The sequence below is a fragment of the Styela clava genome, chromosome 6, assembly GCF_964204865.1.
Source record: "Styela clava chromosome 6, kaStyClav1.hap1.2, whole genome shotgun sequence".
NCBI lineage: Eukaryota > Metazoa > Chordata > Ascidiacea > Stolidobranchia > Styelidae > Styela > Styela clava.
In genome coordinates, this window is record NC_135255.1 from 18,724,174 (window position 1) to 18,751,635 (window position 27,462).

The 27,462-nt window shown below is 35.3% G+C and overlaps 2 protein-coding genes and 1 pseudogene across 5 annotated transcripts; all 3 read right to left on the reverse strand.

Moving 5' to 3' along the window:
* Nucleotides 1-55: 55 nt before the first annotated feature.
* On the reverse strand, nt 56-13,724 carry LOC120330848 (uncharacterized). Of its 4 annotated transcripts, none has more exons than XM_039397807.2 (9): nt 11,358-11,862; nt 8,130-8,254; nt 7,539-7,655; nt 5,737-5,902; nt 4,454-4,570; nt 3,418-3,634; nt 2,254-2,477; nt 946-1,113; nt 56-524 (listed from the first exon to the last, which is right to left on the reverse strand). In XM_039397807.2, exons 1-9 carry the CDS (start codon nt 11,494-11,496, stop codon nt 292-294), a joined length of 1,506 nt encoding a protein of 501 aa, XP_039253741.2. In that variant the 5' UTR covers nt 11,497-11,862; the 3' UTR covers nt 56-291. The 4 variants fall into 4 exon arrangements, with proteins under 4 accessions (XP_039253741.2, XP_077969624.1, XP_077969625.1 ...); XM_078113498.1 differs by lacking the exon at nt 11,358-11,862 and adding an exon at nt 11,945-11,966 and having other exon boundaries at nt 63-524; XM_078113499.1 differs by having other exon boundaries at nt 63-524; nt 8,130-8,250; nt 11,358-11,443.
* Nucleotides 13,725-15,121: 1,397 nt separating this feature from the next.
* LOC120330849 (ubiquitin-conjugating enzyme E2 J1-like) lies at nt 15,122-18,932 on the reverse strand. Its single transcript, XM_039397809.2, has one exon. The coding sequence runs from the start codon at nt 18,872-18,874 to the stop codon at nt 17,984-17,986; it is 891 nt and encodes a 296-aa protein (XP_039253743.1). The 5' UTR covers nt 18,875-18,932; the 3' UTR covers nt 15,122-17,983.
* LOC120330847 (sarcoplasmic/endoplasmic reticulum calcium ATPase 1 pseudogene) lies at nt 18,917-26,599 on the reverse strand (annotated as a pseudogene).
* Between the last annotated feature and the right edge of the window lie 863 nt (nt 26,600-27,462).

Sequence of the window (27,462 nt, forward strand, 5' to 3'; positions counted from 1 at the left end):
ACACACGTTTTTATTAAATTCCTTTTGAAGCTACTTATTGCTACCATCAACCAATGTGCTTTGATAATCTTTCGCTGCCTCTCATCCATTGCAGTCAAAACATTGTACGTTTTTCGATGTATTCTTTTATTTTTTTGTTCAAAAGTACATACAATGTTTTTCACAGTTTAGAAATGTGCAAATCAATGTTATATAATTAAACTCATGATCTATTGTGAAAATAACAGTTAATGGAGTCGGGCAGAAAATAATGCCATAAAAAATCAAATTGAAAGAAATTTAAAGCTCTTGCTATAAAGATTTGGAAATTTCTAATACAGCATCAGCCAGCTTTTCATAATCCTTTATTTCATTATGTAGATGACAAGATATCCTGACATACAATTTATTCTGTATACATTTGATTGGAACTTCTATATTATAGTCGTGGTATAATTTGTCTTGTATTGCTTCCCCATCCTCAAATGATGCATCTGGTTTCTCGCTATATGATGATGAAGGTAGAGATACGCAGCAAAGAAAACCTGGAATTGAGATAAGATTTTTAGGCGCTCCGGAAATATGTGTACCAATATGGAGGTAACTAATTTTGTTCGCCTACTTTACATCAAGTTGTGTAAGTGAAACCTATTGGCTAACACAGACAGCACCCTAACACGAAATAAAACAATGCCGTAATCTGGTACACACACTACAGGAGTATCGAAAAGATGGCCTAATATCAAGTTGTGTAAAGGAACTGAAGCCTATGGGCAGAGGGTATATTTACTCACTTGGGTAACACAGACAGTCCCCGAACTCGTAATAGAACTAAAATGATGGAAAATCGGAATAAAATTATGGCCTAATCTTAACCTGGTACACACGCTACTGGAGTACCCTGGACACTCCACATCCAAAACGAATATTCTCTGCTTTATATATAAAATATATGAATCATCTCACCATTCATTACTAATGGAGCTATTAATTCAGATTTCCATTTTCTTTGTAACAGTTCAACAGCTTTTTTCAGCAATTCTCTGCCGTGACTTCTAATATTTTCCACACCGACTTGCTTCCAAAAATTCAGCACCGCATGGAGAGATAGAAAAGCAGTATTGTCTTTCAGACCTCAAAAAATGTAAAAAAAAATTTCACATTTTTGATTTGAACAAGGAAATAATGTTATCACATAGGTGTGAGCTGTATGTATGTATGTTTATTCATCTCGTAAAAGCAATATAAAAGAATTAGTAATTATAAATACTGAAGACCGGATGTATGCACAAGACCATACGGGCCTAAAACACGAATGTGCGGCATACACCCCTTTTGATATGTATAAATTATAATAAGGTAAATCAAATATGTATAATATGGTCCTTTATACAAACAGTTGTGCAAGGAGGGTGGGTGGATGCGGTAACAGGGATATGGGTGGAGTGTACAAAACTGTTTGTACAAAGGAGTTTGTTAGACAAAACAACATCTATAAATAGAGACACAACACAACATGAAACACACTGCATGTAAATATAGTAATTACAATAAGTATAAGTATAGTAAGTACAATACCATTGAGTGAAGATACCACATACTATAAAACGGGAGAATGGTCAAGTTTAAAGGGTGTGGTATGCACACTTCAGGGGTGATAGTGTTATAAGTAGTCTATGGCTGTTCTGGCAAAAATGTGACCCTACATGTTTTGGTGAAAGGCATGAGGGTTGAACAGTGAAACCTTAAATTGGGCTCAATAGGTCCACCAAAGGGCTATTTCACCCAAAAATGTAAACGCCTGTCTTTATTACACTTAAGGTTTGATTGACAGCTTCCCGAATCATACTCCATATATCAGAGCATAATTTTATTCAACCTGATTATCCTGTGGAAGTTCGAATTTTGTGAAGGGTAATTATGTGCAAGCAGAATGCAGAAATCGTCACTGTCATATTGTGGTTTACATAACTGGCGGTCCTTACAACTTACCTCATCATTTAGTCAATGCGTTTAAAGCAAGTACCTGGTTAACTATTCCCTAACCCATCATGGACTGTCTGGCCAAAGGGCCATGACCACCATTTGTTTAAGCGGTCTTATTGCCTCCAGGAATAATAGGTTGAGAATTAAGCTTTGTTACGAAGAAGCTTAATTCTCAACATATTATTCCTGGAGGCAATAAGACGGCTTAATAAAATAGTGGTCATGGCCCTCTGGCCAGACAGTCCATGATAGGTCATTCAAATTGATAAACGGAGAAGACTTTCAAACCTGTCCACAAAAATTGTGACTGAAATCCGCTCTCAAATCCATGCGAAACAACGAGACTTTTCACTGTTGGTTGCAGTTCCTTTTTCACATATAGAAAAGCACATCCTTTTGGTGCACATAACCATTTATGTGCATTTGATATGTAGTAATCTGCACCGAGATCTGTTAGATTGAGAGAAAGAGCACCTAATGCATGTGCTCCATCAATGAGAACTGGTACTCCCCTGAAATATAAATGAGTAGATTTACATCCCGAATGAGAAGAAACCTGATAAGACAGATTAATCATATAACAAATCACGGCCTCTCATCAGGTTACCACTCCATGTCTGGTATGGGATTAGTTAGTCAGTAATTTGTTTCGGATGCATGGACTTGATGGTGGAGGAGACGTAACCGACCAGTGGTTACATGAACTACCCTATGGTGGCGAAGAGTCAAACAATCCTACAGCACATAAATAACACCACGTGAATTCAAACCTATGTGGTGGTGAGCGTATTCCTACCGCTTAGCACGATGCGCCAAACTGCCGAAAAGAATTAAGACATATCGGCAGTTCGAAACTACATCTTGTTGTTGTTGTGGAAAAATCCTTTTTCTTGCAACTAATGGAGCAATTAGTTTCAAATGTTTAATATTTGAAGGGGGTTCAAGCCACCAAAGGACTATTAGTTTACAAACTTCTTATGGGACACGATATATTTCACCCAAAATTTCGCAGTTATAGTATTTTTATTGAAATGGGGACACTTATCAACACTTATCTCGCCACGCTTGTCTGCCAAAGTAAACTGCTTCAGCTTAGGCCTTTCTGAATTATGCCTTTTTATGTCCATACATTTTGAGCATCTCTTTCACGTTGTTACATATTAAAACATACCTTCCAAGATGCTCCATATTGTGCCCCAAGGCTTCGTGATAAAAACCAAGGCGCTCCGCAAGCTATTCGTTTACTCATTAGAATACTCAATATTTTTTAAATACAAAGCAGCAAATCATTTAACAAAGCAATTTTAGTTTACTCATGGACATTAATTGGTAAGTAACAATATATTTTTCATAAATTTATTGTGGGTCTCTGTAAACAATAGTCAACCTCTTCATAGGCTCTGTAACACCAAAAGATTGAGAAGGTATTAGAACATATAAAACCACAATCACCTTTTATGGCAAAGATCTACAAGTTTCTTCACAGGCATAATGAATCCATAGTTGCTGGGTATATGATCTAACACTGCAATAGTTGTTTTCTCTTTCAAGGTACGATCAACAAGATTTAAGATTTCATCTTCATTTTTTATTGGAAAGTTAATTTTTTCCTCTTGTCTTTTAGCTCCTGTTTTTTCGCTGAGGTATTTGATATTCTTTTTCACTGCACCTGATTATTGAATAAGCATATTTATAACAATGTTTTCAATGCAAGATTGCTCAAAGCAAAGCCCCGAGTCCTCAACTAAAAGTAGGAAGAGTACTGACAGAAGAGTTGCAAGTTTGCTCAACGCAAGGTCATGAACCCTTAACTAAAAGAACAAGGAACACTGATAGAAGTTTTGCTCAAAGCAAGGTCCCAAAGCCCTCAACTCAAAGCGGCGGCGTGGCGGTGTGGCTCAACGGGCTAAGCGTTAGGAATACCCTCGCCACCGCACCTCTAATTACTCTGCATGGGTTCGCAGGTTCGAATCCCATGCAGGGATGGTTATGTACGAGAGGATTGCTGGACTCCTCGCTGTCGTTGGGTGGTTCACGTAACCGCTGGTCGGTTGCGGCTTCCTCCACCACCAAGTCCATGCTTCCGAAAACAAACAATATAACTAATCCCATACCGACTTGGAATGGTAACTGGACGAGAGGCCGTGGTTCACCATATGGATAAGCCGTCTTATCCACTTTCATCTCCCCTGAGATAAATATGTAAATCCTATCCTATCCTAAAAGATTATTGGTGGGATAGTTACAAATTTGCTCAAAGCAAGGTCCTGAGCCCTCAACTAAAAGTGAAAAGAGTACTGACAGAAGAGTTGCAAGTTGGTCTCAAGAGCTGACACTATGATGCCAGTAGTCACATTTATCCTGAAATAAATTTTGAACCTATCTCAAGATAGTAGATTAGCTTGCCAACTAAATTAGCAGCCAATGATATCACAGCAGACACTGTAGTGCCAGGAGTCACATTTACAAAGAAATGAATTAAACCTACCATAAGTAGTATTGAGATAGTAGATGGTGCTGTCTGGAGTCAAGTTTAAACTTTGAAGAACTGAGTTAGTAGCTGATGTTGCATTGCTTATAAGGACCAAGTCTGAAACATCACAACCTAAATGGTGAAAATATTTCTGTGAAGTTAATGAACTCAATGCACCTAAGTAGTTTTGGAGTGATTAATATCATTTTCCAGCAGGCATAGTAATAAAAGCATAGAACCTGACTATAGAAGAACCGCTCTGGTCCTCAAAAGTAAATTGATCTCTAATGATTAGTTGCTTCAATCATATTGCTGATTAAAAATCCCCAGTTCGTGTTCTTGAAATGGCCTGACAATGGAAGCATTAGACCAGTGATTCTTAAAAGGTGGGAGAGGATGGAGCGTGGACAAATTTTTGAGGGGGTGTGTAGCTAATTAAAAATAAAACTATTCGTTAGATTCGAACTTGCCCTCCTTTTTTGAATATTTACTTTCCATCCATGTATTTGTAACGTGTTTTTCCAATAAAACATACTTTCACCTTACTTTTACTGTTGTTTGTAGCTCATTGTTAGCTAGTTATGTTTGAGGGGAGATGCGCCGCGATATTTGACAGATTCTAAAAGGGTAGCGAGGCTCATAAAGTTTGAGAACTACTGGATTAGACTTAACCATGATGGCATCGAAGATTACACATCTCAAATTCCATTCCTATGTTCACCACTTAACCCAAAGTATGATAAATTGGGTGGAAATGCTGACTCTTTGGGATGGCAATAATTTTCGTTGGTCAAATCAGGCTGGATTTCAGTTCAAGTCTAGGTCTATCCCATGACGGCCACCTACCTTGGGCAGAAGTAATCTAGGGTGTCCACTGTCCACACAAAAAAAAATTAAATTGCAAATAAAATTTATCGATACCATATATTGTTTTGGCCCTCGCAGATATATTAAATGAAGTAAAAATACTTAAACAATTACTGATTGAAAAACAACAAACCTGGTTAAGATATATTGAGAACTGACTTCATAAAAAATTGAAATCGTGAAGGGAATTTTTTATAACAAAAGTTTATTGAGGAGACAGGAAAGTTTCTTTGATATAATAGCTTTTAGGTTGTTTAAAGCCTTGTTTTGAACAGTGAAGGATATGAAATACAAAAAATTCAATTTTCATCCTGAGTAGGCTTCCAAACTATGCCATTTTGGCAATAAAACAGTCAAATTATATATCCAAGAAATATAAAATATTGCGAAATTTTTCACAAAATAAAGTAGAAAATACAATAAAATCTCACCGACAAATTCCGCTAATCTCTTTTGTGCATGAATCAGTTGTGGGAAAAAAACACGATCATAGAATCGCACTGGTTCTCGTTCAATATATCTCTGCCATTCTTGTGAATACTCTAATGCTTCTTTCAAAACTCCGCCAAATGCCCCATGATTAAGAAATATGCATTCCTGTAACAGTGTAATAGCTGATAGTTTATTTTCTCATAGAAATTCGCTCAAAGCAAAGGCACAAGAACTCAATCAGGAATTAAAGAAAATGATCCGTCCCTAAGTGAAGTTACAGGCGACCACAAATGGCAAGACCTACTTTACACTATAAAGAAACGTTTTTCAACCGGGAGGAACCGTTTTTTTTTGCAAAATTTTTGACGGGTTTTTCACTGTTTTTGCAAAATTTTTGACGGGTTTTCCACTGTTTTCATAAAGTATTTTGAGAGGATTTTTGCTCCGCGTTGCCTTCAGCTATAGTAAACACTTAGATTTTTAACTGTCTTTGCAAGATTTTCAACGATTTTTGTTTTTTGCATGTTTTTGAGACGTTTGTGGTGGTTTTTCACTGTTTTTGCGAGGTTTTTTGACCGTTTTTCACTGTTTTTACAAGGTTTTTGGGGAGGAATTTTAATCCATATTCGCTTTACCTGTAGTAACACTGAAATTTTAGGGTTTTCCATTATTACAATAATAATTATATATAAACACATAATAAACTACTGAATATAACAAAATGGAAGTTTGACAGAGCGTAGAACAATGCATTATTGGTCCAATAACGATTGAACAAATAAAGGTTTAAAATGAAATTATATTCAGCAAATAATGTTGATATATCACTCCAATATATCCAATAAAAATAAAATTTATGGCATTCATCCTCATAAAATATCTAGGTACGTACCCTAATCCCAAAGTGGATTGATAAATGAGAAAATACTAAACCATGAAATCTATTAATTGCAATGCAAACAAAAAACCACCAGGCTAATAAATCCATTAATAACTTTGCAACAGGATAGCACGCTCAGCAAATTCATTCTTTCACTCCTTTTTATGATGCTTAATCTCACTCCAAACTAGACTTTGGACATTCGATAATGGCTACTGACAAATTTTATTATTCCAGAAAATGAAGTTTATATTGTGGGCTGTCAGAGCAAAGGTTAACAAATATGTTTGTTTTGCAATATTAGCAGCAAAATTACAGACTTTACAAATTTATTCATAAATTTTTTGTGATACTCACACTTCAAAATAATCATCCGACAATGGTTACAGACAAATTTAATTATTCGAGACATTTTACTCCTAACAGGACCTTTTAAAAGTAGCCACTATGGATATGTGAAGAGTTATGATTTTGGACAGATTTCAACCCAACATGTGATGTGTGAAGCTGTTATTTTATGAAAGCAGATGCCAGATATACAGTATAAAGTAGGGGTGGGCAAGGTTTTTGAACCAGGGGCCAAAAATTTTGCCCACCCACACTGGCGGGCCATGTATGTGTGACATAAAAAAAATTACATTTTACAAACAATATTTACAGTGTTACAAAAGAAACAGTTGAAAACAAAGAGCCTCGTGCAAAAACTAAATTTAACTGCAATATCAACAAATTCCTTGAGTTATTTATAGCCAAAACATCAAAATTTGGTTTGGTTGTGGCAGCATCAGGCGGGCCAAATTGAATTAACGAATGGGCCGGATTTGGCCCGCAGGCCGTACTTTGCCCATGTCTGGTATAAAGGGTCATATTTTATTCCATTAACCGCAGTTGAAAATCGAGAAAAATCAAAGTGGAACTCACATCTTCCAGGTAAAAGTGCTTCCTTTTAGCAGCATGGCCAAATTCAAATTCTTTCTCTGCATATTCTTCAAATCCTGGAGGCTTTACTGGTAGTGCAGGTGGAATGTAGTCACAGGACTGTAAAAAATAGACAGGAATAATAATATTTATCTGTGGGATTCCCTATCTGGTTCCCTATTCGCGGGCTATAATTGACCCGCAGTTTTGGAAACACTGGTATAGAGAGTTGCTGACAATGCTGTTGCATTACTGGGCTGTACATGAACAAGTTTTATTATTTTTGGCTGTTTTTAAAGGTCTTTTTTGATTATATTTGACCTGTAACTGGTCCCTATCTAGTTTTGTTGCCTAAATAGGCTGGTTGTGCTACATTGGAGGACGGGCTTCAAACCCAGGTAATAACTGGAAAATTATGCCAATCAGGATAATTTTGGTCATTTCAAACAACATTTCAGTGGCTGCTTGTTTTGAGCCTTATTTAGAGCAAACTGTTAGTTACTCTGTAAAAATCATACAAAATAAACAAATTCAAATAAATTTATACAAATTTGCCGTCCATTGTATTAAGAAACAATAAATCTAAACACTCACCCCAGCATATTCAATCAGATCATCTATGTTCGATGACATGAACGACCCAAATCCTCTCTTGGCAATTCCTTTGCTCTCTCCAATGCTATTTGCTCCATTAGCCTCGGGTTCAGTCATTATTCTATCTTAAAATCACAAATGTAACATTCATTAATATGTTATATTATCATTTTAATATATAGCCTATACCTCATGAGGCTTTGCAGACGCATAAACAGAAAAAATTCTTTATTTTGAGAGAAATTTCCTCCTAGCTTTCCAATTCCCATCTTAATACAACCAAACATCCTATTTCCATCTTAATACAACGAAATACGCCTTCCCTATTTTAATACAACCAAATATCCAATTCCCATCTTACGGTATTCAATAGAACCAAAACATATTCCCATCTTAATACAACCAAAAAGCGAATTCCCATCTTAATACAACCAAATACCGAGTTCCCATCTCAATACAACCAAATACCCATTTCCCATTTTAATACAACCAATAACCCAATTCTCATTTTAATACAACCAAACATCCACCTTCCTTCTTAATACAACCAAATACCAATTCCCATCTTAATACAACCAAATACCCATTTAGTACAACTAATAATCCAATTCTCATTTTAATACAACCGAATGCCCATTCACATCTTAACACAACCAAACATCCAATTCCCATCTTAATACAACCAAAAACCTCATTCCCATCTTATTACAACCAAATATCCAATTCCCGTCTTAATACAACCAATAACCTCTCATACAGCCAAACCATTAATTCCTATATTAATACAACCAAATGTCTTTTCCCATCTTAATTAATACAAGCAAATGCTCCTCATAATAACAGGTATTTTACAGCTTGCTTGAATCATACAATTTGACATGGCCCAAATTTTTTGCTTGGCATTTCAGACAGACTAATTAGAGATATATGAATAGGAACTGTGGCGTATTGCGTATGTGGCTCTTGTCATGGCTTTGTTTGGATTGGGGTGTGAATGAATAAAAAATATTAACCGTAAAAATGTTTCAATAAAATAATTACAAATTGGAAATAATTAAAACAGGTGTTTACAAAAAAATAATAATGATAGATGTATCTCAATTAACCAATAGTCGTTAAAAATTGTGAGTAAAGGATAAAGGAGGCGCATTTTCAAACTTTGCCATTGGCGTGGTTTTATGTAGATGTGCCACTGTATGAGAAATATGGGTAGATATGTCTGGTGGACTCAAGTATTATTTCACCACTAGTAAAATGTTTTATTCATATGGATAAATTATATATCTACAATCTACACATTTACAGGCAGCTTCTTATTTCTAGCCTTGTTTTTCTCAAGCTAGGCTATGACATCACTACTAACTTTATGTTTTGACGTGGCAAAAATATTTGTGGTTTATTTTCCTTATTAAAACAGTGGAGTGCTACACATAACCCACTCATTTTATAAACCAATCTCTATCATATCATGTACGAACCCATACAGCTAGTTTAGATATCATTTCATTGAAGTGAAACAAATAATGGCAAAATTCAACTCTGCCAGGAGTGGGCAACTCAATATGAAAAACCATGAATAAAAAAACAGTTCAATCACAACAGTTTATATAATATTAAGAAGCACAATCTAACATTATCATCTATAATTTTAACGGGTATTTATATACGGTTAAAATTCATTGAAGTGAAATAAATAATGACAAGTGGGCAACTCAATATGGAAAACCACAAATAAAAAAAACAATTTACAACAGGTTGGCTAAGGTTTATATAATATTAAGAAGCACAATCTAACATTATCATCTATAATTTTAACGGAAATTTACATTCATAAAAACGCGCAGGCCGTAATTTGCACACCCCTGCAACTAAGCAGTTATAGATAACTATTGTTCCTTATTTCCTATCAGAGCCACATATCTTCTCAAACATCATAAATAAGTATAATAAATTTCCTTTCTGTCAAGCGAATTTTCCAGCAACGAAATCTGTATTGGTGAAATCATATGAAGTTGGAATTGACAATTATTGATCCCAATTTCCTATCAACTGGTATTTCAAATTGAAACAGTTTCCTCCTATATTCATTAACAATCTTGTTTTGCCAAGGATGGGCCGTGAATACACATGACCTACCGTACCTAGTGAATAGCAGCGGCCATACTTTTTTTTTAAATGTTTTTTTCTTATTATTTTTAACTTTTAAAACCCCGATTTGATGGCATGACCATATTGGGGCCCCCACCTCTCATTCAAGAACAATTATATTTGATCATTGAACCATTGATTGCTTAAAGTGAATTTTAAATCCAATTCTACCAGTAACTATGTTGATTATTCAGACCAGTGCTTCTCAAACAGTAGGGCCGCAACCCACAAGGGGGACGTAGGCAATTTTTTATGGGGCCGTGAAGCTAATCAAAATGAAAATATTTTTTAGATTCGAATTTGCTCTCCTTATTTTAAATATATACATTTCAAAACTTTTTATTTATTTCATTATTTATGTTCCATCCACATATTTTCAAAGTGTTTTTGAACAAAACACACTTTCGTCTTACTATTTGTTATTAGTAGCTTATTGTTAGCTAGTGATTTTTGAGGTGGGCCGCGAGACTTGACAAGTTCTAAAAAATGCGCGCGACTTGAAAAGTTTGAGAACATCTGATTTACACCATCCATACCACAAAATCGAAGTCTTTTTTGTTTTTCAAACAATTTAAAAAGCGATTAAATATAGCAAATAGAATATAAAGTGAATGATTATTACCAGACCTACTCATGTCAGCACATAACTACTGGTAAAAAAAAAAATTTTAATTTTGGAGCATTGCTAATGTCTACCCAGACATACTTTATCAGAAGTTTATAAAAAGCCTTGTAAACTCACACAAGCCCAACTGGATATTATCTATTCAATGCCACTTTGGTATGTAATCTTAGCAGTTGTGTGACCTCATTGAGTTTAGTAATAACCCAAGTATATTTATATTAACAATGACATGGTTAGGTTAGAAACGTAATTCTATGCTTTTATGCCAGTTGTTCGCAGGCCGTGTAACGATTTAATATAGCCCGCCCGCCCGCCGAACTTGAGTGTGATAGTTTACCACTTTATGTTTTTACCCTTTTGCGTTCTAGATATGCCAATTGTTACGTCATTATCACAGTTTAAGCATGTGTATATTCGTAACAATTCAATATTACCAGTATTTTAATTACACGTACCGATATTGATATCATCCCCTCTCTCGGAGTGCAAATATCCTTCCGTTTTTAATTTTGACCCTCGGTCAAACAACTTTGGGAACCACTGCTTTATGTGATTGAAATCTAATAAGCAAGTGAGATCATGCCCCGAAGACATTGTATGATGCTGAGATCCAATACCAAAGTGACACTGTCTGTCTGTTCTTATCAAAGGTATCTGTCTGACAGCATGACGAAAGGACTATATATAACAGACAAACATTACAGGGATACTTAAAAGCTAATAAGATGACGGATGTATTAATAAACTGTTATGTACAAATATACACTCTTTATTCTCTATTCATTGACGCGAAGAAATGCTTTGAAATATTGCGAAAACTACTGCTTGTACAAGCATGAACTGAACATAGTAGTTCATCTATAAGAATTGCCGTTATCAAGGTCACATTATTTATATTTATGAGACAACATATAAACCGTGCAACCACGAGTTGACTGGCTAAGTAAGGTTAAATATAAGAATAAGAAATAAAAAAGACAAGTACAATTTGGAATATTATATCATGGGCACTTTGTAAAACGTAATAAAATGTATAGGCTACCTGGCTATTCAATTGTAAAAATATCTTGTCCACAAGCCTAGCTAACGATTATCAACCAATTATTCAAATGCAACATGGAATTATTATTTCTGAAAAATTTTTTGTGCATTTCCCATCCTCACTATTAATAAGGCCATAGACACACTGCCACTGTTATATTTCAAGAGCTATTATCTTCTTGGTTTAGCATTGCCTACCAATTTTTTACACATTTGGTTGTGTTGGGCATGAAACCATTACACCAACAAAATGAGCCGTAATATAACTTGTCAAATAAATCCAAGATAAACATTGCCACATTCCCCTTATGGTCAATAAGCTATACCAATGTGATATATAGGGTGTCCATGAAGTCTTAAAATTATTAAAATTGCAAAGGGATTTTCATTGCCATATATTGTTTTGGCCCCCACAGATGTATTTAATGAGGTAAAAATACTTATTACTGTTAATTACTGATTAAAAAACAACAAACCTGGCTAAGATATATAAAGAAACCTACTTCATAACAAAAGTGTAATTGTAAAGTTATGGACATTCTGTATTCGAAAAAAATTCCCAAAAAAAAAAAAATTTTATTCTCCCGAAATGAAAAAAATTTATTTAACACTTGAACTTCTGTTTAAGATCAGTAACCCAGGTTGCTTTGCACACACTTATGTTCCAAATTAACTGAGTTCTATGTTTTTTGGGTCACTCAGAATAATAATGGATCTCGATCAATCATTAGTGACAATAGGAAATGGTTTGTCCACATGGTATTCAATTGAACTATTCAAACATAAGCATATGTCAATTAAGATATCTTTCATGCCATGTTTACACAGCAAAGTGGCAGTTTGACAACTCAAGTAGTTGTCTTTAAGGCCACGTTTACATAGCAAGCTAGCAGCGCGCCAGCACAAATTTCTGACTTCAAACTTACACAAGTTTCTTCCCCATCAAATACAGTTTAAATGATGAAGTAAAATCGGGGGAAACACCGACTGTACAGAACGCTGCGAGTAATTCAAGAAAGACCTACTAGGGGCAAGTAATGCCTAGTGTCTAAGCCTAATAACCCCCAGGATTCCCATCAGTTACACTCTAAATGGCATAAATAATGTGTAACATACAAGATATCTTATAATATCTGAATATTCAGAATATGCAAATGCCATATAGTGAAATTAAAACAGAGGATATTGCTTCCTCTAAATAGTATCTTCATGCAGCAAGGCATTAGCTGTAGCTGAACGCATTGTTTTAATAAAAAGTATCCCCATGAATGAAAATAACTGTCAAGATCAGAAATATAAAGTTTCCATATTTCATAAAATGTATCCCCATGAACAAAAATAAAACAGCAAAATTTCAGGTGAGATTTCATTGCCGAAAGCATTCCAGCGGCATCAAACATCTCTAACTACTAAAAATTTGGATGGAACAGGCAGGTTCAATAGTCACCAATAAAAACAATTTTCACAAGAAATAGACAAAACAATCCATATGCAAACTTCAGTACTCCCGTAATATGTATACCAGGTTAGGGCTAGGCCATAATTTGATTACTATTTTCCTTATTTTTTCTATCATTAGTTCGGGGACTGTCTGTATCAGCCAAGTGAATATACCCCTGCCCATAGGTTTCAGTCCCTTTACACAACTTGATGTAAAGTAGGCGAAAAAAATTAGTTACCTCCATATTGGCACACATACTTCTGGAACGCCAAAACTTCACGCCCAGTAAGCCCCGCTGTATCACTAACTATCGCTACCTATACCTTACAATGTAGAATCTAAATTATAATAAACACCATTTTAATATCTTTTATACAGTATTTATTTTCAAATACAATGTTATAATTAAAATGGAGCGAAATAAAACAAACAGGCTGCAAATATTATTTTAATCAAGCACTGTTCACAAACGTACAATGTGGGCACCTTGTTTCAGAGTGAAATAGCACAAGCCAAATAAAAATAACATCAAGTCTATATTTGTGAGTTAAGAGAGTCACACTGCCCTCATAACTTGCTCATGAAATTGTATATTATCGAATGGCTAGTAAAGTATATTTCACATAATAGCAAACTGTTTTGAGGATTGGGGGGGGGGGGGGAGTGTTCTAAGGGAACTCTAATCCAAGACAGGGGTGTGCAACAGGGAGCCAGATACAAATAACTGGGTGAAACCGCAGGCCACACATTTAGTTAACATAGGCTTTCTAGTAGTTACAGGCACAAAAAAGGCATTGTAACGTCATAGACATACATAATAAATTGGACTCGGGTATAGGCTTTGCAGCGCAATGAGATTGAAATTATTCACATGTTCCAGATTAAACTACGGTAAATTAAAACTAGTTTGACGGGCACCACACCATTTTTTCCTTGTGGGTGGCGTTTGCAATAAGATGATTATGCAAAAACGTTAATACAGAGAAAAAATAACTTTATATACACTTGTGAAAATCGAAAAACCAACCAAACCATACAGCCTAATTTTTCTGCACAATAAAATCCTACCACATGATATACAGGGTGTCCATAAAATCCCTTTACGATTTCAAATTTGATATAAAGTCTGTTCTCAGTATATCTCAACCAGGTTTGTTGTTTTTTAATTTTTTAATTCATTTAATAATATATCTGTATTAGGTCCAAAACAATACATGGTATCAATAAATCCCCTTCACAATTTTGAAATTTTTTAGGACTTTGTGGACACCCCTATATAAAGATTCCTAGCTGAACAAGGCCATATTCAGGATATGTTATATGACAAAATTGAAAATATTTTTCAGAATGTACGGTATATTAATTATCTAGTTTCGGCCATCCCTGAAGTATACCTTAAAATACTAGCTGTACCATTTAATACGAATACGGAAATGTAATAGGAAACACATATCATAACCTGTGTGACTCATTATTTCTGTTTTTATTAACCAGTGAGAATTCAATTTAACACAAAATACACGATAACTAGAAATGTTTGCATAAGAACTTGGATATTAAGCAGGAACGGCAACAACTGAATACTCTATTAAGAAAGCATTCTGATATACCGTAGTATTTTCAAATATCACTCAAAACCCAGTCACAATCTTGTAAAATCCTAGAACATGAATCTTGTAATACATTACTGCTTGATATTGCAGTCATGACCACCAATAAGTAGTTTGTATTTTCATAAATTTTTTTCAAATTGTGGAAACTATGGCAAACAGCACCAAGACATATTACATGAAGCAAATTAATACATTCTGGGGTAAAAAAAAACTCAGTCATGATCTGGCCAGAAATACCAAAATACATAGGTAGTGAAAAATGGATTATATCAGTGCTTTCCGTCCAGCTATTCAAGGTGGGTCACGAAGTATTTCCAAATGCAACGTACAGTTTTCGATTAGAAATTGTAGCATTATCATTACGTAGCAATTATGAAACAATGTTACAATTAGGATTATGTGTTGATCTGATAATATCCAACATGCAATCCAATATCAAGTTTCGCATTAATAGTAAATTGCATGGTGAGACATTGTTTCTTTTCTTATCTATTATTAACATCTGATTGTGGGTCACACAGAAAAAAAAATGGCAATAAAAGTGGGTTGCAAACTGAAAAAGGTTGGGAAGCACTGGATTATATAATATAAATGAAAAAATTCTCGCAACGATGTGACATTGTATAGTGAGCTACTCTGCAATGCAAACAATTATATAATTCAGTCAATTTCCAATAAACTTTTGAAAAGCAAATGATTATAAAAAATTAACTAGTAGTGACAATTAATTAATTATTCAAAGTTTAGATAATTTAAACTGTTATATTTAACACAATGACACTCAAAAAATGTCGATTTTAATGTCATTTTATAAAACAAATAATGTTCAGAATTCCATAAATGCATAAAACCGTCCACCCTACAAGATATCCTAATTTTAGGGTCCTGGTAATAGGGAAAAGAGATAAAGAGCCTGGGTTATAATGGATAGTTTAGGATACTTGTTTCAATTCATGAATATTTTGAAAGAGAATCTAAAACATACTGATGTCTACATGGATAGTCTGAAGTGAAGCATTATTAAGAGATATTTTCTGAGTGTTGAGTGACAACGGCCACACTAAATGGCTTGGCAGACTGGGTTCTCTAGGGCTATGTCTCATTACTCTTTCCAGTTATCACAAAGACCCCCTGATATAACTTAATTTAAAACACCAGCAAAAATTGAATTGAAGGAGATAGGCAAGCATACATAAAAACAAAACTTGGATGTATTATACACAAATAGTATTACAATAACATACATAAATACTTTTTCAAAAATTAATGTTAAGAATTTCAACATTTTAACTATGAAATCTCTAGTCATTGTACGGGTCATACACTAGAGCAGTCTTCCCCAAACTATGGGTCGCCTGGAAATACTCTTGGGTGCTTGTTACTGATTTTAACAAAGTGACTGATTTCAATTTCTAGTACCGGTAATTTTTATTATTTCATTTGGTATTGAAGAGTTCCTCATTATATATGTGTAAAGCACCACAGCATAAAAACCTGGCGACATCAGTTTTGCTAATGCCACGATTTGAAAAACTATAATAAAATAGTTTGGGTAATTAACAGGGATTGATTGAATATTGGGCGCTCCAGAAGTATGTGTACCAATATGGAGGTAACTAATTTTGTTCACCTATTTTACATCAAGTTGTGTAAAGGGAATGTAACCTATGGGCAAGGAAAAGGACTGTAACCTATGGGCAGGGGGATATTCACTTGGCTAACACAGACAGCCTCCGAACTTGTGCTAGAACTAAAATAGGGGGATTGGAATAAAATTATGGCCTAACATGGTACACATACTACGATAGTACCAAATATTCGGCGCGTATTACTACAGCCCATTTCTTTCAGCATTTGTGCCAGCAAAGATACTTAAGCAATAAATAGTTCAGTAGTTTAAAGGGCCTGCTTTCACTTTTGTAAATTTATTCTTAGACACTTTGTCTGACTAAAGACTCCTTCATTGTTGCAAATTGCTTGTCTGAGAAAGTCTTGACTTTGGTCAGGCCTACTAATAAATGAATTAAAAGTGTGATGGATAACCTTTGACCCCTCAATAAGGTATAGGAGTTGATTTTGGCAATCAATCATATTCACTTGAGTCAAAATATTGGACTAGTGGCAAAATTTGCTGACAAGAAAAATATTAAAGAGTGAAAGTTTCTTTGGACTGAAACGGTTGATAAGGCAGGATGTGGCTAAATTTTAAAATAACTTCAAATCTAACTCCGCCTCCACCTAAGTGTACCACAACCCAACTAGAAACAAAATTGAAACGTTTGTGCATTTGAAAATTAGGAAAAAGTACTAACTGAAACCCTCAGCTAAATCTAGCTTGCATGTATACAAATTTTACTGCACTATGCATATATTTTTACAATGGGCTATCATTATCATCTGGAGGTGCCAGACAATTTCAATCAGCTGAATTGTAAAGCAAAAAACTATAAAAATATACTATTTTTTCAAGATATAATTTACATGCGCCAACTATCAGCTTTAACATGACAAAATATAAGAAAGAAAATTTCCACCAATCCCATTCTAAATTTTCACAAACCCCGGTTATATTCAGAAATACACCACAAAAATTCAAATTGTATACATGTTCAACCATAGAGTATTTGTTATAAATATTCCGAATAGCTCTACCTTGCAGCTCATTCAATACATATACACACAAATCATTCCTTCAATGCAAACAGTCAATTTTACATAAAAAATTACAATTTGGATTACCGGTATATAGAATTCTTTAAATACACATTTTAGAATTCCATAAATTTGTAATTCTGCTTAAACTAAATTCTATACACTCTTATATGTCATGCTACTAAAATGTGGCATCATAAAATCACCTAATGGCAGGGCATGAAGCCATGTCACCAAGTCTATTCCACCCTAAATACACAAATTAAAATAAACTATAATAAAACTAAAAAAAGAATCAAATTTCAGACGGTCAAAGTTGAAAGGTTAAGGATCATTAAAAAAGGTTTCCTCTTAAATCATAAACCCTGTCTAATCGTCTTAGAAGCAATACGGCAAGAACTACGCTTAAAACAATTATTAACATGAATGGTGTTGAGTCCTCTTGGTGGCGCTGTGCGTTTTGTTGTGGTGGAGGTTGCTGTATTTGCGTTTGCGGTGCTGGTTGTTGGGGGGTAGTAGGGGGAGGAATCGATGAAATTTCTGGGGGGGATGTTTGTCGCTGCCGTAAGCCGTCTGTGTTCGGAGGAGTAGATGACGAATCTTCTTCGGTTGTTGAAGTGCTTGGCCCTTTCTCACTTTCCGATTTCGTTTGCGTTTTTGGTTTCGAAAAATTAATTTGTTTCGCAAGCTCCTCGTCGCGGATTTCACTTTCCGTTTTCTGGTGAGAATCCTGACCTGGTTCTTTCAACAACTGCTTTATAGAACCACAGCATTGGCAACTCCATGTCGAAGATTTTTTCGCAAGATTCTTCCTCTCCTGTGGGCTGTAATCCAGAGCGCCTATAGCTCCTTCCCCTTTAGTAGGCATGAAGCCTATGATGGCAAGAATCGCAGTACGAATACTCCAACTTGGCTGCCAACTTTCAGGATGGTAGCCAGAAATACTCAGACAAATTTTTTTATGTAGTTCAAATCGACCATTCGGTGTTAAAAGCATAATACTTGGTGGCTTCATGGGGTATTCAGGGGGCAGAATAATTCTACCATGGTACATCCCGCCATCAAAATCAGAATCAGACGGTCCACGAAACGTAAAATGCCACTCAAAAAGGTTATCGTCCAGTGGTTGCGCTGAATATTGCTCCGTTGCGTCTTTTAATTCTTGTGCTTCTCTCATTAACCGTTTAACAGCTGGATTTTTAAAGTTATACTGAGACTGTGCCATCTTTAAACGACCTAATTTAAACTAATTAATAATTAATTAATATCTGAAAATGATGAAAACATTACATTCAAGATAATCAATTTTTATCAGATAACTGTACGAAATATTCAGATAACAGGGTGACCGAGAAAAACAGAACACAAGTAACTTGAAACATATTTTAGAGAAAACATAACTTTTGTGCGAAGCATCCTAGATTACAGAAACTCCTGGGTACAATCATGCACAAACAGTAATTCAACTGTTAAATAAATTTTCTTATAATTAAAAATTTATATCTGTTTTTTTAGATCACCCTGTAGGAACTGTTTTAATGTTTTTCTAATATTCTAAAAATAACGTAAAGAAGGACAAGACTCTTGTGGTAGCATAGAGTGAGGGCCAAAAAAACTTGGGAAGGGGGATTTTTGAAACTGGGAGTGGTTGACACACAAAATTAATAAAGAATTAACTATCGCCTGGTCAGTACAGGATTCACATATTTATTCTGCTGCGAGGAAAGCCGATAAAGCAGCTTAATCATATGGTGAACCACAGCCCCTATTCCGGTTACCAGTCCATGTCGGGTATGGGATTAGTTAGCCAGTTAGTTTTCACAAGCATAGACTTAATATTTTTTTATTGAGGTAAATTCCAAATAAAAACTAAACCAGGTATTTCGATCAGTTACTAATAAGGTATTGGATAAATTGGAATTATTGCGCTTGCTAATGAAACTCAAACTAACGCCAATCAGTGTAACATCTTGGCTTGTTGTTTTTAATTTAACTATATCGAAATTACAGGCAGCACACAAGTATGGAACAAATAAAACAGCAATGTTTTACGAAACTGAGTATAAGCTCAATTTTAGATGAAGTTAAGCCACCATTAGAGATACTATCTAGTTATTCAAAGTTAAACACAAAAAAATGGATGGATAGAATAGAAATGATCTACATTTACTTATTTAAAAAGGTGATCACCCAGGGATGCCAGAAATGATTTGATTTTTCAATGATTTGGAAATAGTTACATTCAATACAGCGTATCCAAGGTCTAAGAAAATTTTCCCAATTCTCCAATTGTGATAGAAATAATTTGTTTGTTTCAACAACAACAAATCAGCCATTAGTGACATTTTGAAGCTACAAGACAGGAAATATCAATACGCAGCAAACATTCAAATTTGGACTATGAAAAAATATTTGAAAAAAAACAATTTAAAGACAAATCATTTCACTGCGAATTTTATATCCCATACTTGAAAAGTTTTTTTAAATATATTTAATTTCGGCCATCCCTGGATCAAGCACAAATAAATAACGCCATTGTAAATTTACTAAAAATCTTGAATCAACATTATTTTTACTAATCACAGCAACTCATGCAATTGACGTGAAATAATAAAAAATTATTTTTACACTAATACAATACAGCAAGATCAGGAATGTAAAAAATGAATCGAATATTCCAATACATAGGTGTGCAACCTTTTATACAGGCAGGCTAGATAATTGGTTTTTTATTGGCGGGATAATTGGCGGGTGCACACCATCCAAGATTGGCACTTCACCACGGGTCGCTCAATTTTTTCTTGTGGGCCGCATTTAGCCCACTGGCCGCAGGTTACACACCCATGCTCTAATACATTGGTATTTCATATAATTGGCCGAGGGTTTCAAGACTAAGAGGCAAATGTTAAACGGATAAAGGTTAAATAAAGCAATATTCCTCAAAGTATCCCAATAAAAAGATAGAGTTTGAAAATCAAATTTCTTCGTTTTCCCAGAACAGATTTTTTTGCAAGTTTCGTCCTTCAGATACAGTCAAGGGCATAGCTGAAGGTGGGGGGATGGAGTTTAGATGTAGAAAAACATTTTTCTGTATCAAATATAGCAATATTTCATAGCTCGCACACTTTTTATACCCTTGAAACTTCTACAAACCCATGTTTTTAGCCTCTGGCCATACCTGATAGCTGTTACAATCTAAGTCTAACTTGGTAAAATTTCAAAACTACCCTTTTTTCAATTGGAAACTTTTGAAAAATTATGAGCATACAAAGGTTTCACTCAATTGCCGAAAAAAATTAGAAAATATAATAAATTTTTAATATCCATCGGAAAAGACCATGGATCGTGAAAGTTTTAGAACCACCTTCCAGATTTAAAATTAGAATTATTCAATTTTGTTAACTCTAACTGTTTCACATTCAATAATATTATAATCACAATAAATCTTACAATTTCAATTTGAGATGAAAAAAAAAAAAATTTATGCTTACAATACAAAACAACATAAAGTTAACATCGACAACATATTTTTGTGAGGTGATTAAAATAATCACAAATCAGCAGCAACTTGTGCAAAAAGTGTGATAGGCATGCATAAATTATATTTTCAAAATACCCCGTTGAAACGTGACGACTCGAAAAAGCTAAATAGAAATAATTCAAAACTGTTTAGAGCCATTTATGCATAAATAATATAATATTCCCAAAATACATTTATCCCAACTGTTCAGTATTGCAACAGGCACGTATAAATAATATTTTCAAAATAAGCAGCCGTTAAGAAAAAACTACCCCAGCGTTTCTGAAACTGCTCTCCACAGGACACTACTGGTACACGAGCTTCTTCAAATTGTTCCGCAAAAGAGGGATCGAAATGGTCGCTAAAGAAATCCCGGTTGTACTTTGATGGATCCAGATCGTAAATTTGTCTCCCAACTGGCAACTGCCTTGCATGCTAAACAGGCGGATAGGCCTCGTGCCATGCTGGAAAGCATGGAGTTCGCGGTAACCGTCAGCCTAATTTTTTAATTATCAACTTCACAGCAACATTTTTCATTTTACCCTAGGAGAAATATTTTTGAAACTGCCCAACGACTTTACCGCCATTTTTTTGATGTTTTCTTGATATAAAAAGCGTAAGTGTTTCGGGGGCAAAGAAGTTTGAGAAACGCTGGACTAAACAATGGAAACCAAAGAAAATTAATTCAAATGATGTCCTATTTTGAACAAAGTATTGAAAACCTGGCCAATCAATAAAGAATCCACTTACTGTTCAGTATTATAACAGGCACTCATAAATAACAATTTCAAAATACGCAGCTGTTAAGTAACAGCTCTAACATAACAAATCCATAAAAAATGATACAAAATAATTCCAATTTTGAGTTGACTTTTGATAAATAACAGTAATTCAATATTGAGAGACATGCCTAAAAAGTTCGAAACACCCAGTTATAAAGCAACATTTATAACAATCCAACAAAAAATATTTCAAAATGAAATCCAAATTTGGGCAAATTCAAACGAAACAATCAATGAAGAACTTCTAATTCCTAAATATTCAGTATTGTGCCTGGGATGCATAAATAATAACTTCAAAACATGCAGCTGCAACATCACAGCTATGACAAATCAAACAAAAATAATTTAAAATGAAGTCCGATTTTTAATTGACACTGGCCTAATACAAACTGGGCAATCAATAAATATTTCCTATTACCCAGCTGTTCAGTATTTTGCAAGGCACGTATAAATTATATTTTAAAAAAAAGCAGCTGTTAGGAGAAGACTAGACTATGAAAAACCAAGAAGAAATAATTAAAATTGAATTCCAGAATTTTTATATCCCAAATTTGTGCCAGGTATCGAATTGATTTTTGACTCGATAATGATTCGCCAACCATAAAGTATGACACCCAACCTGTCCCAGGCACGCCTGAAAATATGATATTGAGCTGTTGGTAATGGAGCGACTTTCATAGGCATGTCCAATTTCGAATGACATCAACATATAAAATAAAAGAAATTTTAAATCGAATCAGACTTTCAATTGACCTAATAAAATCTGGCCAATATAACAGTTCAGTATTGAACTAATAAAAAAAAATTTCAAATTATTCCAATTTCGTCGAGCCATAATTGACTTGACCATACCGAATTTACTGTCGGTATATCAATAGAGAATGTCCATTCTCTAACAGTTCAGTATTGTGCCAATACTGGGCCTTAAATATATTAATTTTAAAACACTCAGTTCTAAAGTGAACACTAAAGCAGACCAAATAATGAGATTTATAACAAAGAAAGAATTCAAAATGAATTCCAATTTGTCTTTTTGTTGACTATATAAGTACAAACTAAATCTCACAGTTCAATACAAATTACCAAATAAGATTAATAGCCTAGGGAGCAAAATTTTGATTATTATTATCTAATTTGAAAAAGAAATGAAACTCGACTCAATATTTTAAAACTGATTTTTCCGCAGCTAATAGGAGAATTTTTCACATTCTAAAATTTGAAAAAAAAATGTAATTCTGTTTGAGTTGTCTGACTTCTTCTAATAAAGTAGCAGCACCTGCGGAAACAATGAAATTTGACAAATAACAGAACAGCAAAAACGTAACAACAAAGAGGTGAATTTCCTATATAAAGTTGTCTTGAAGTTTGTACAAGAACATAGATTATTGCTTCGGAACTAGGATGATGGAAAAGCAACTGCCAGGAAAAGAACAGAATGTTCAAAATATTCAGTGAATTGAAAAGTAAAGTCGTTTTTTTAACTGCACATGATACTTCATTGCGCCACATCTTTGTCTGAAAGTTAATCGGTTTTCTTTGAGGTGTTTTCATCTGTACTTTCCACGTACTGTCTCGCTAAATACTTCAATGCTTCGTCGATTAATATAACAGGCAGGGATATGTAGAGGACCATACTCCACTCAGTCCAATTCAGCGGGCAAATTTGGAAAACCATTGGTAGCGGATCAACGTAGAGAATCATGAAATGGAGTACCATGGACAATATAATCGCTCCTATCAGCCACATATTTTGCCATGGTGGCATTTTCAGCAAGGACTGGTTTTCAGATACACTGTTTAGGGCGTTCAGGAGTTCGATGGTAACGAGAACGGATAACGCCATTGTCATAGGGTGTGGATCTTCAAATATCTTACAATCAATTCCCTCGTAGTTTTCAGGATCGGAAGAACAAGTCATGTAATGAGTAAGCTGCCACCATGACACAGTGGGACCGTTATCTGCATACATAAACCACCAAGACGCCGCAGCGACAGTCGCAAATCCAACGTAGACACCAATTACACAATATCTAAACAACAACCATCCACTAATGAGAGTATCTTTAGTAGAACGAGGTTTTTTGGTCATTATGTCCAAATCTGGAGGATTGAAACTTAGTGCAGTAGCAGGCAGACCATCGGTAACAAGGTTGACCCACAGAAGTTGTACAGGTATAAGAGCTTCTGGTACTCCAAGCGCAGCAGCGAGGAAAATACAAACAACCTCTCCAATATTAGATGAAATGAGGTATCTGATAAACTGTTTCATGTTATTGTAAATTGCTCGACCTTCCTCAACAGCCGCCACAATAGAAGAGAAATTGTCATCTGCTAGAACCATATCTGAAGCTGTCTTTGCTACAGCGGTCCCACTACCCATGGCGATTCCAATTTCAGCTTTTTTCAAAGCCGGGGCGTCGTTCACTCCGTCCCCTGTCATAGCTGTAACATCCCCATTGGCTTGAAGATATTCCACAATTTTACTTTTGTGTGCTGGTTCGACACGAGCAAATAGTTTCCCATCAAGGCAAGCTTGTCGCTGTTGTTCTGTAGTCAGTTTATCAAATTCTCGTCCAGTGAATGAAAGTCCTTCAGTATTCTCATGTTCTTCGAATACTCCGATACGACGACAAATCGCTTCGGCAGTAGCTTTGTTGTCCCCAGTAATTACGATAACTCTGATTCCTGCACTCTTGCATTGCTGAATTGCGTCGTAAACTTCAACACGAGGGGGGTCGAGCATGCCAACAATACCGACAAAAGTAATTCCAGATTCATACTCAATAAATTTTGTTGAGTCTGCAAGATCCATATCCTTGGGATTAACCGGGTTATCAATAGTTCCAAGAGCAAGGCAACGGAGTGAGTCTCGTCCTGTACCATATTCAGCCACTAGTTGGAGTATGTGGTCCTTCAATTTCGGAGTCATAGGTTGACGATCCTTGCCGATTCGAACATATGAGCAACGCTCTAACATGCCCTCTGGAGCTCCTTTTACGTACATTTTTGGCCCTGTGCTTTCACGAGGTAGACAATACACACTCATAGACTTGCGGTCACGAGAAAACTCGAGAGTAAATTGTTTTTCAGTAAGTTTCTTGATTTCCTCGTTACAAGCATTAGCTCTATCATGTTTAGAAAGTTGCGAAACATCAGTGTTGAAAACGTTGAGTTTTTCACATAAAACGGTCAGAGCTGTTTCAGTAGCTTCCCCTACTTTTTCATAAACTCCTTTTGCTTCGTTATAATCAAGAGATGAATCATTGCATAAAGCACAAATGGTCGCCATTTCCACACAAGCCTCACTTTTTCCAGCAGTTACAGGTTTGCCATTTTCCGTAACTTCCCCTCGTGGTTCGTATGTTGAGCCACTGATTGAGAATTGTCGAAATTTGATATTGTCATCCCCGGTAACATTATCGACGACAAACATACGACATGCTGACATTTGATTGGTTGTTAGAGTGCCTGTTTTATCTGAACAAATCACTGATGTGCATCCAAGCGTTTCAACGGAAGGTAAACTTCGCACGATCGAATTTTTCTTCGCCATCCTGCGGGTTCCGAGAGCTAGACAGGTGGTAATTACAGCAGGAAGACCCTCAGGAATTGCAGCTACAGCCAAAGCGACCGCGATCTTGAAATAATAAATCGCTCCTTTGATCCAAGATCCTCCGTGAATAGGGTCGTTGAAATGACCGATGTTAATCGCCCATACAGCGATACAAATAATGGTGATTATTTTTGATAGTTGTTCGCCGAATTCGTCAATTTTTTGTGCCAATGGTGTCTTTTCCGTTTCAGTTTCTGCCATTTCGTCACGAATTTTTCCGATTTCCGTATTACTTCCTGTACCCACTACGATGCCGACTGCTTTTCCAGAAGCAATATTGGTTCCAGAAAAAAGCATGTTTTTCTTGTCTTGATTAACTGCTCTTGGGTCTGGTACTGGGTCAGTATGCTTGATGACGCTAACACTTTCACCGGTAAGTATAGCTTGATCCACACGGAGTGTCGTAGATCGAATTTGAGTAAGTCTAATATCAGCCGGGACTTTGTCGCCAACAGCAACCTCGACAATATCCCCAGGGACGATATCTTTAGCGAGAATTCTTTGCACAGTTGCTTTATCGTTTCGTATAACTTTTCCTATTTCTGGTTCGTATTCTTTTAAAGCCTCAATCGCGCTTTCAGCGTTCCGTTCTTGCCATATTCCGACGATAGCATTCGCGATGAGAATTAGTAGAATAACAAAAGGTTCCACAAACGCAGTAACAGTGTCATCACCTTCTTCAAACAACGCAAGGATGAATGAAATCACAGCAGCTAAAAGTAGAATTCTAACTAGAAGATCTTCAAATTGTTCAACGACAAGTTGCCATAGTGGTTTCCCTTCTTCCGCCGGTAATTCATTCGGTCCGTACTTTTTACGATTTTTTTTAACCTGTTCTAAAGTCAGTCCAAGACTTTCAGAGACCCCGAAATACTTCACAACTTCTTCCTTTGGCTTCATATAAGCATCTTCCATGATGGATAATAGTCAGACACTCCAACTGGAGTAGAAATTATTTGTTATGAAGACGGTGGACAGAGAGATTTATTTTGAACTACCTATTATTATTAATTACCGGTACTATTGTGAATATTTTCTGAAATATAAAGTTTTAAATTCTGTGGATGAGATTTTTATATCCATCTGTTTCCTCGAGCACGAAAAGAGGGGCTAGTGAAGTAAATGCTGTAACTGCTCAAATACCGGCTAACGAAAATGTGATGTGGAATGAATGCCGTAACTGCTCAAATAACGCTGAAGTAAAATGTGATATGAAATTTTAATGTATTTTCAAAAAAGTGTGTATGACACAGAAAGAAATTCTTGAAACACACGTTTAGTTCAAATCAAACCTACTCAATTTTCAACTGAGCAGGAAAAAATGAAACTTAGAGTTGTATTTTCACATGACATTTGTGTTTGCCGCTATTCAGGCAGTTACAGCGTTCACTTCATGAGACACAAATAAATATCAGCACTAAACCTATTTCACCACAATTTAAAACCCTAACCACCAAGAATTCAAAAATTTGTTTCAGGCGCATTTCACGATCTCAAGTAACTTAGCCCTATTCAAGTTTGCCTAATTTTGTACAAATAAAGCTCTGCCAATACTCATATCTAAAAAGATCCCATACCAATCAGACGCTTCACAAATTAGGTCTTCTAAGCACAAAAAATTTAGAAATTGAAAATTGATTTAAAAAAGACCCGCATTTTCACACACTAAAGTCAAGACTTTTTCTTTTCAATTCTTTCAATTTCTTTAATTAATTCATTAATCACATATGCGGAAAACATTAACAAACATCTACAACCCGACCATACTGCTATATTAAAAAGAAACTTCAGTAGGGCGCAATTATGCGATTCCAAGATGCCCCGACATTTTGTTTAATAAAACAAACGCTCTATTAGTTTTTGGAACAGGGGCATCTGGCACGACGGCAGATGCTTGA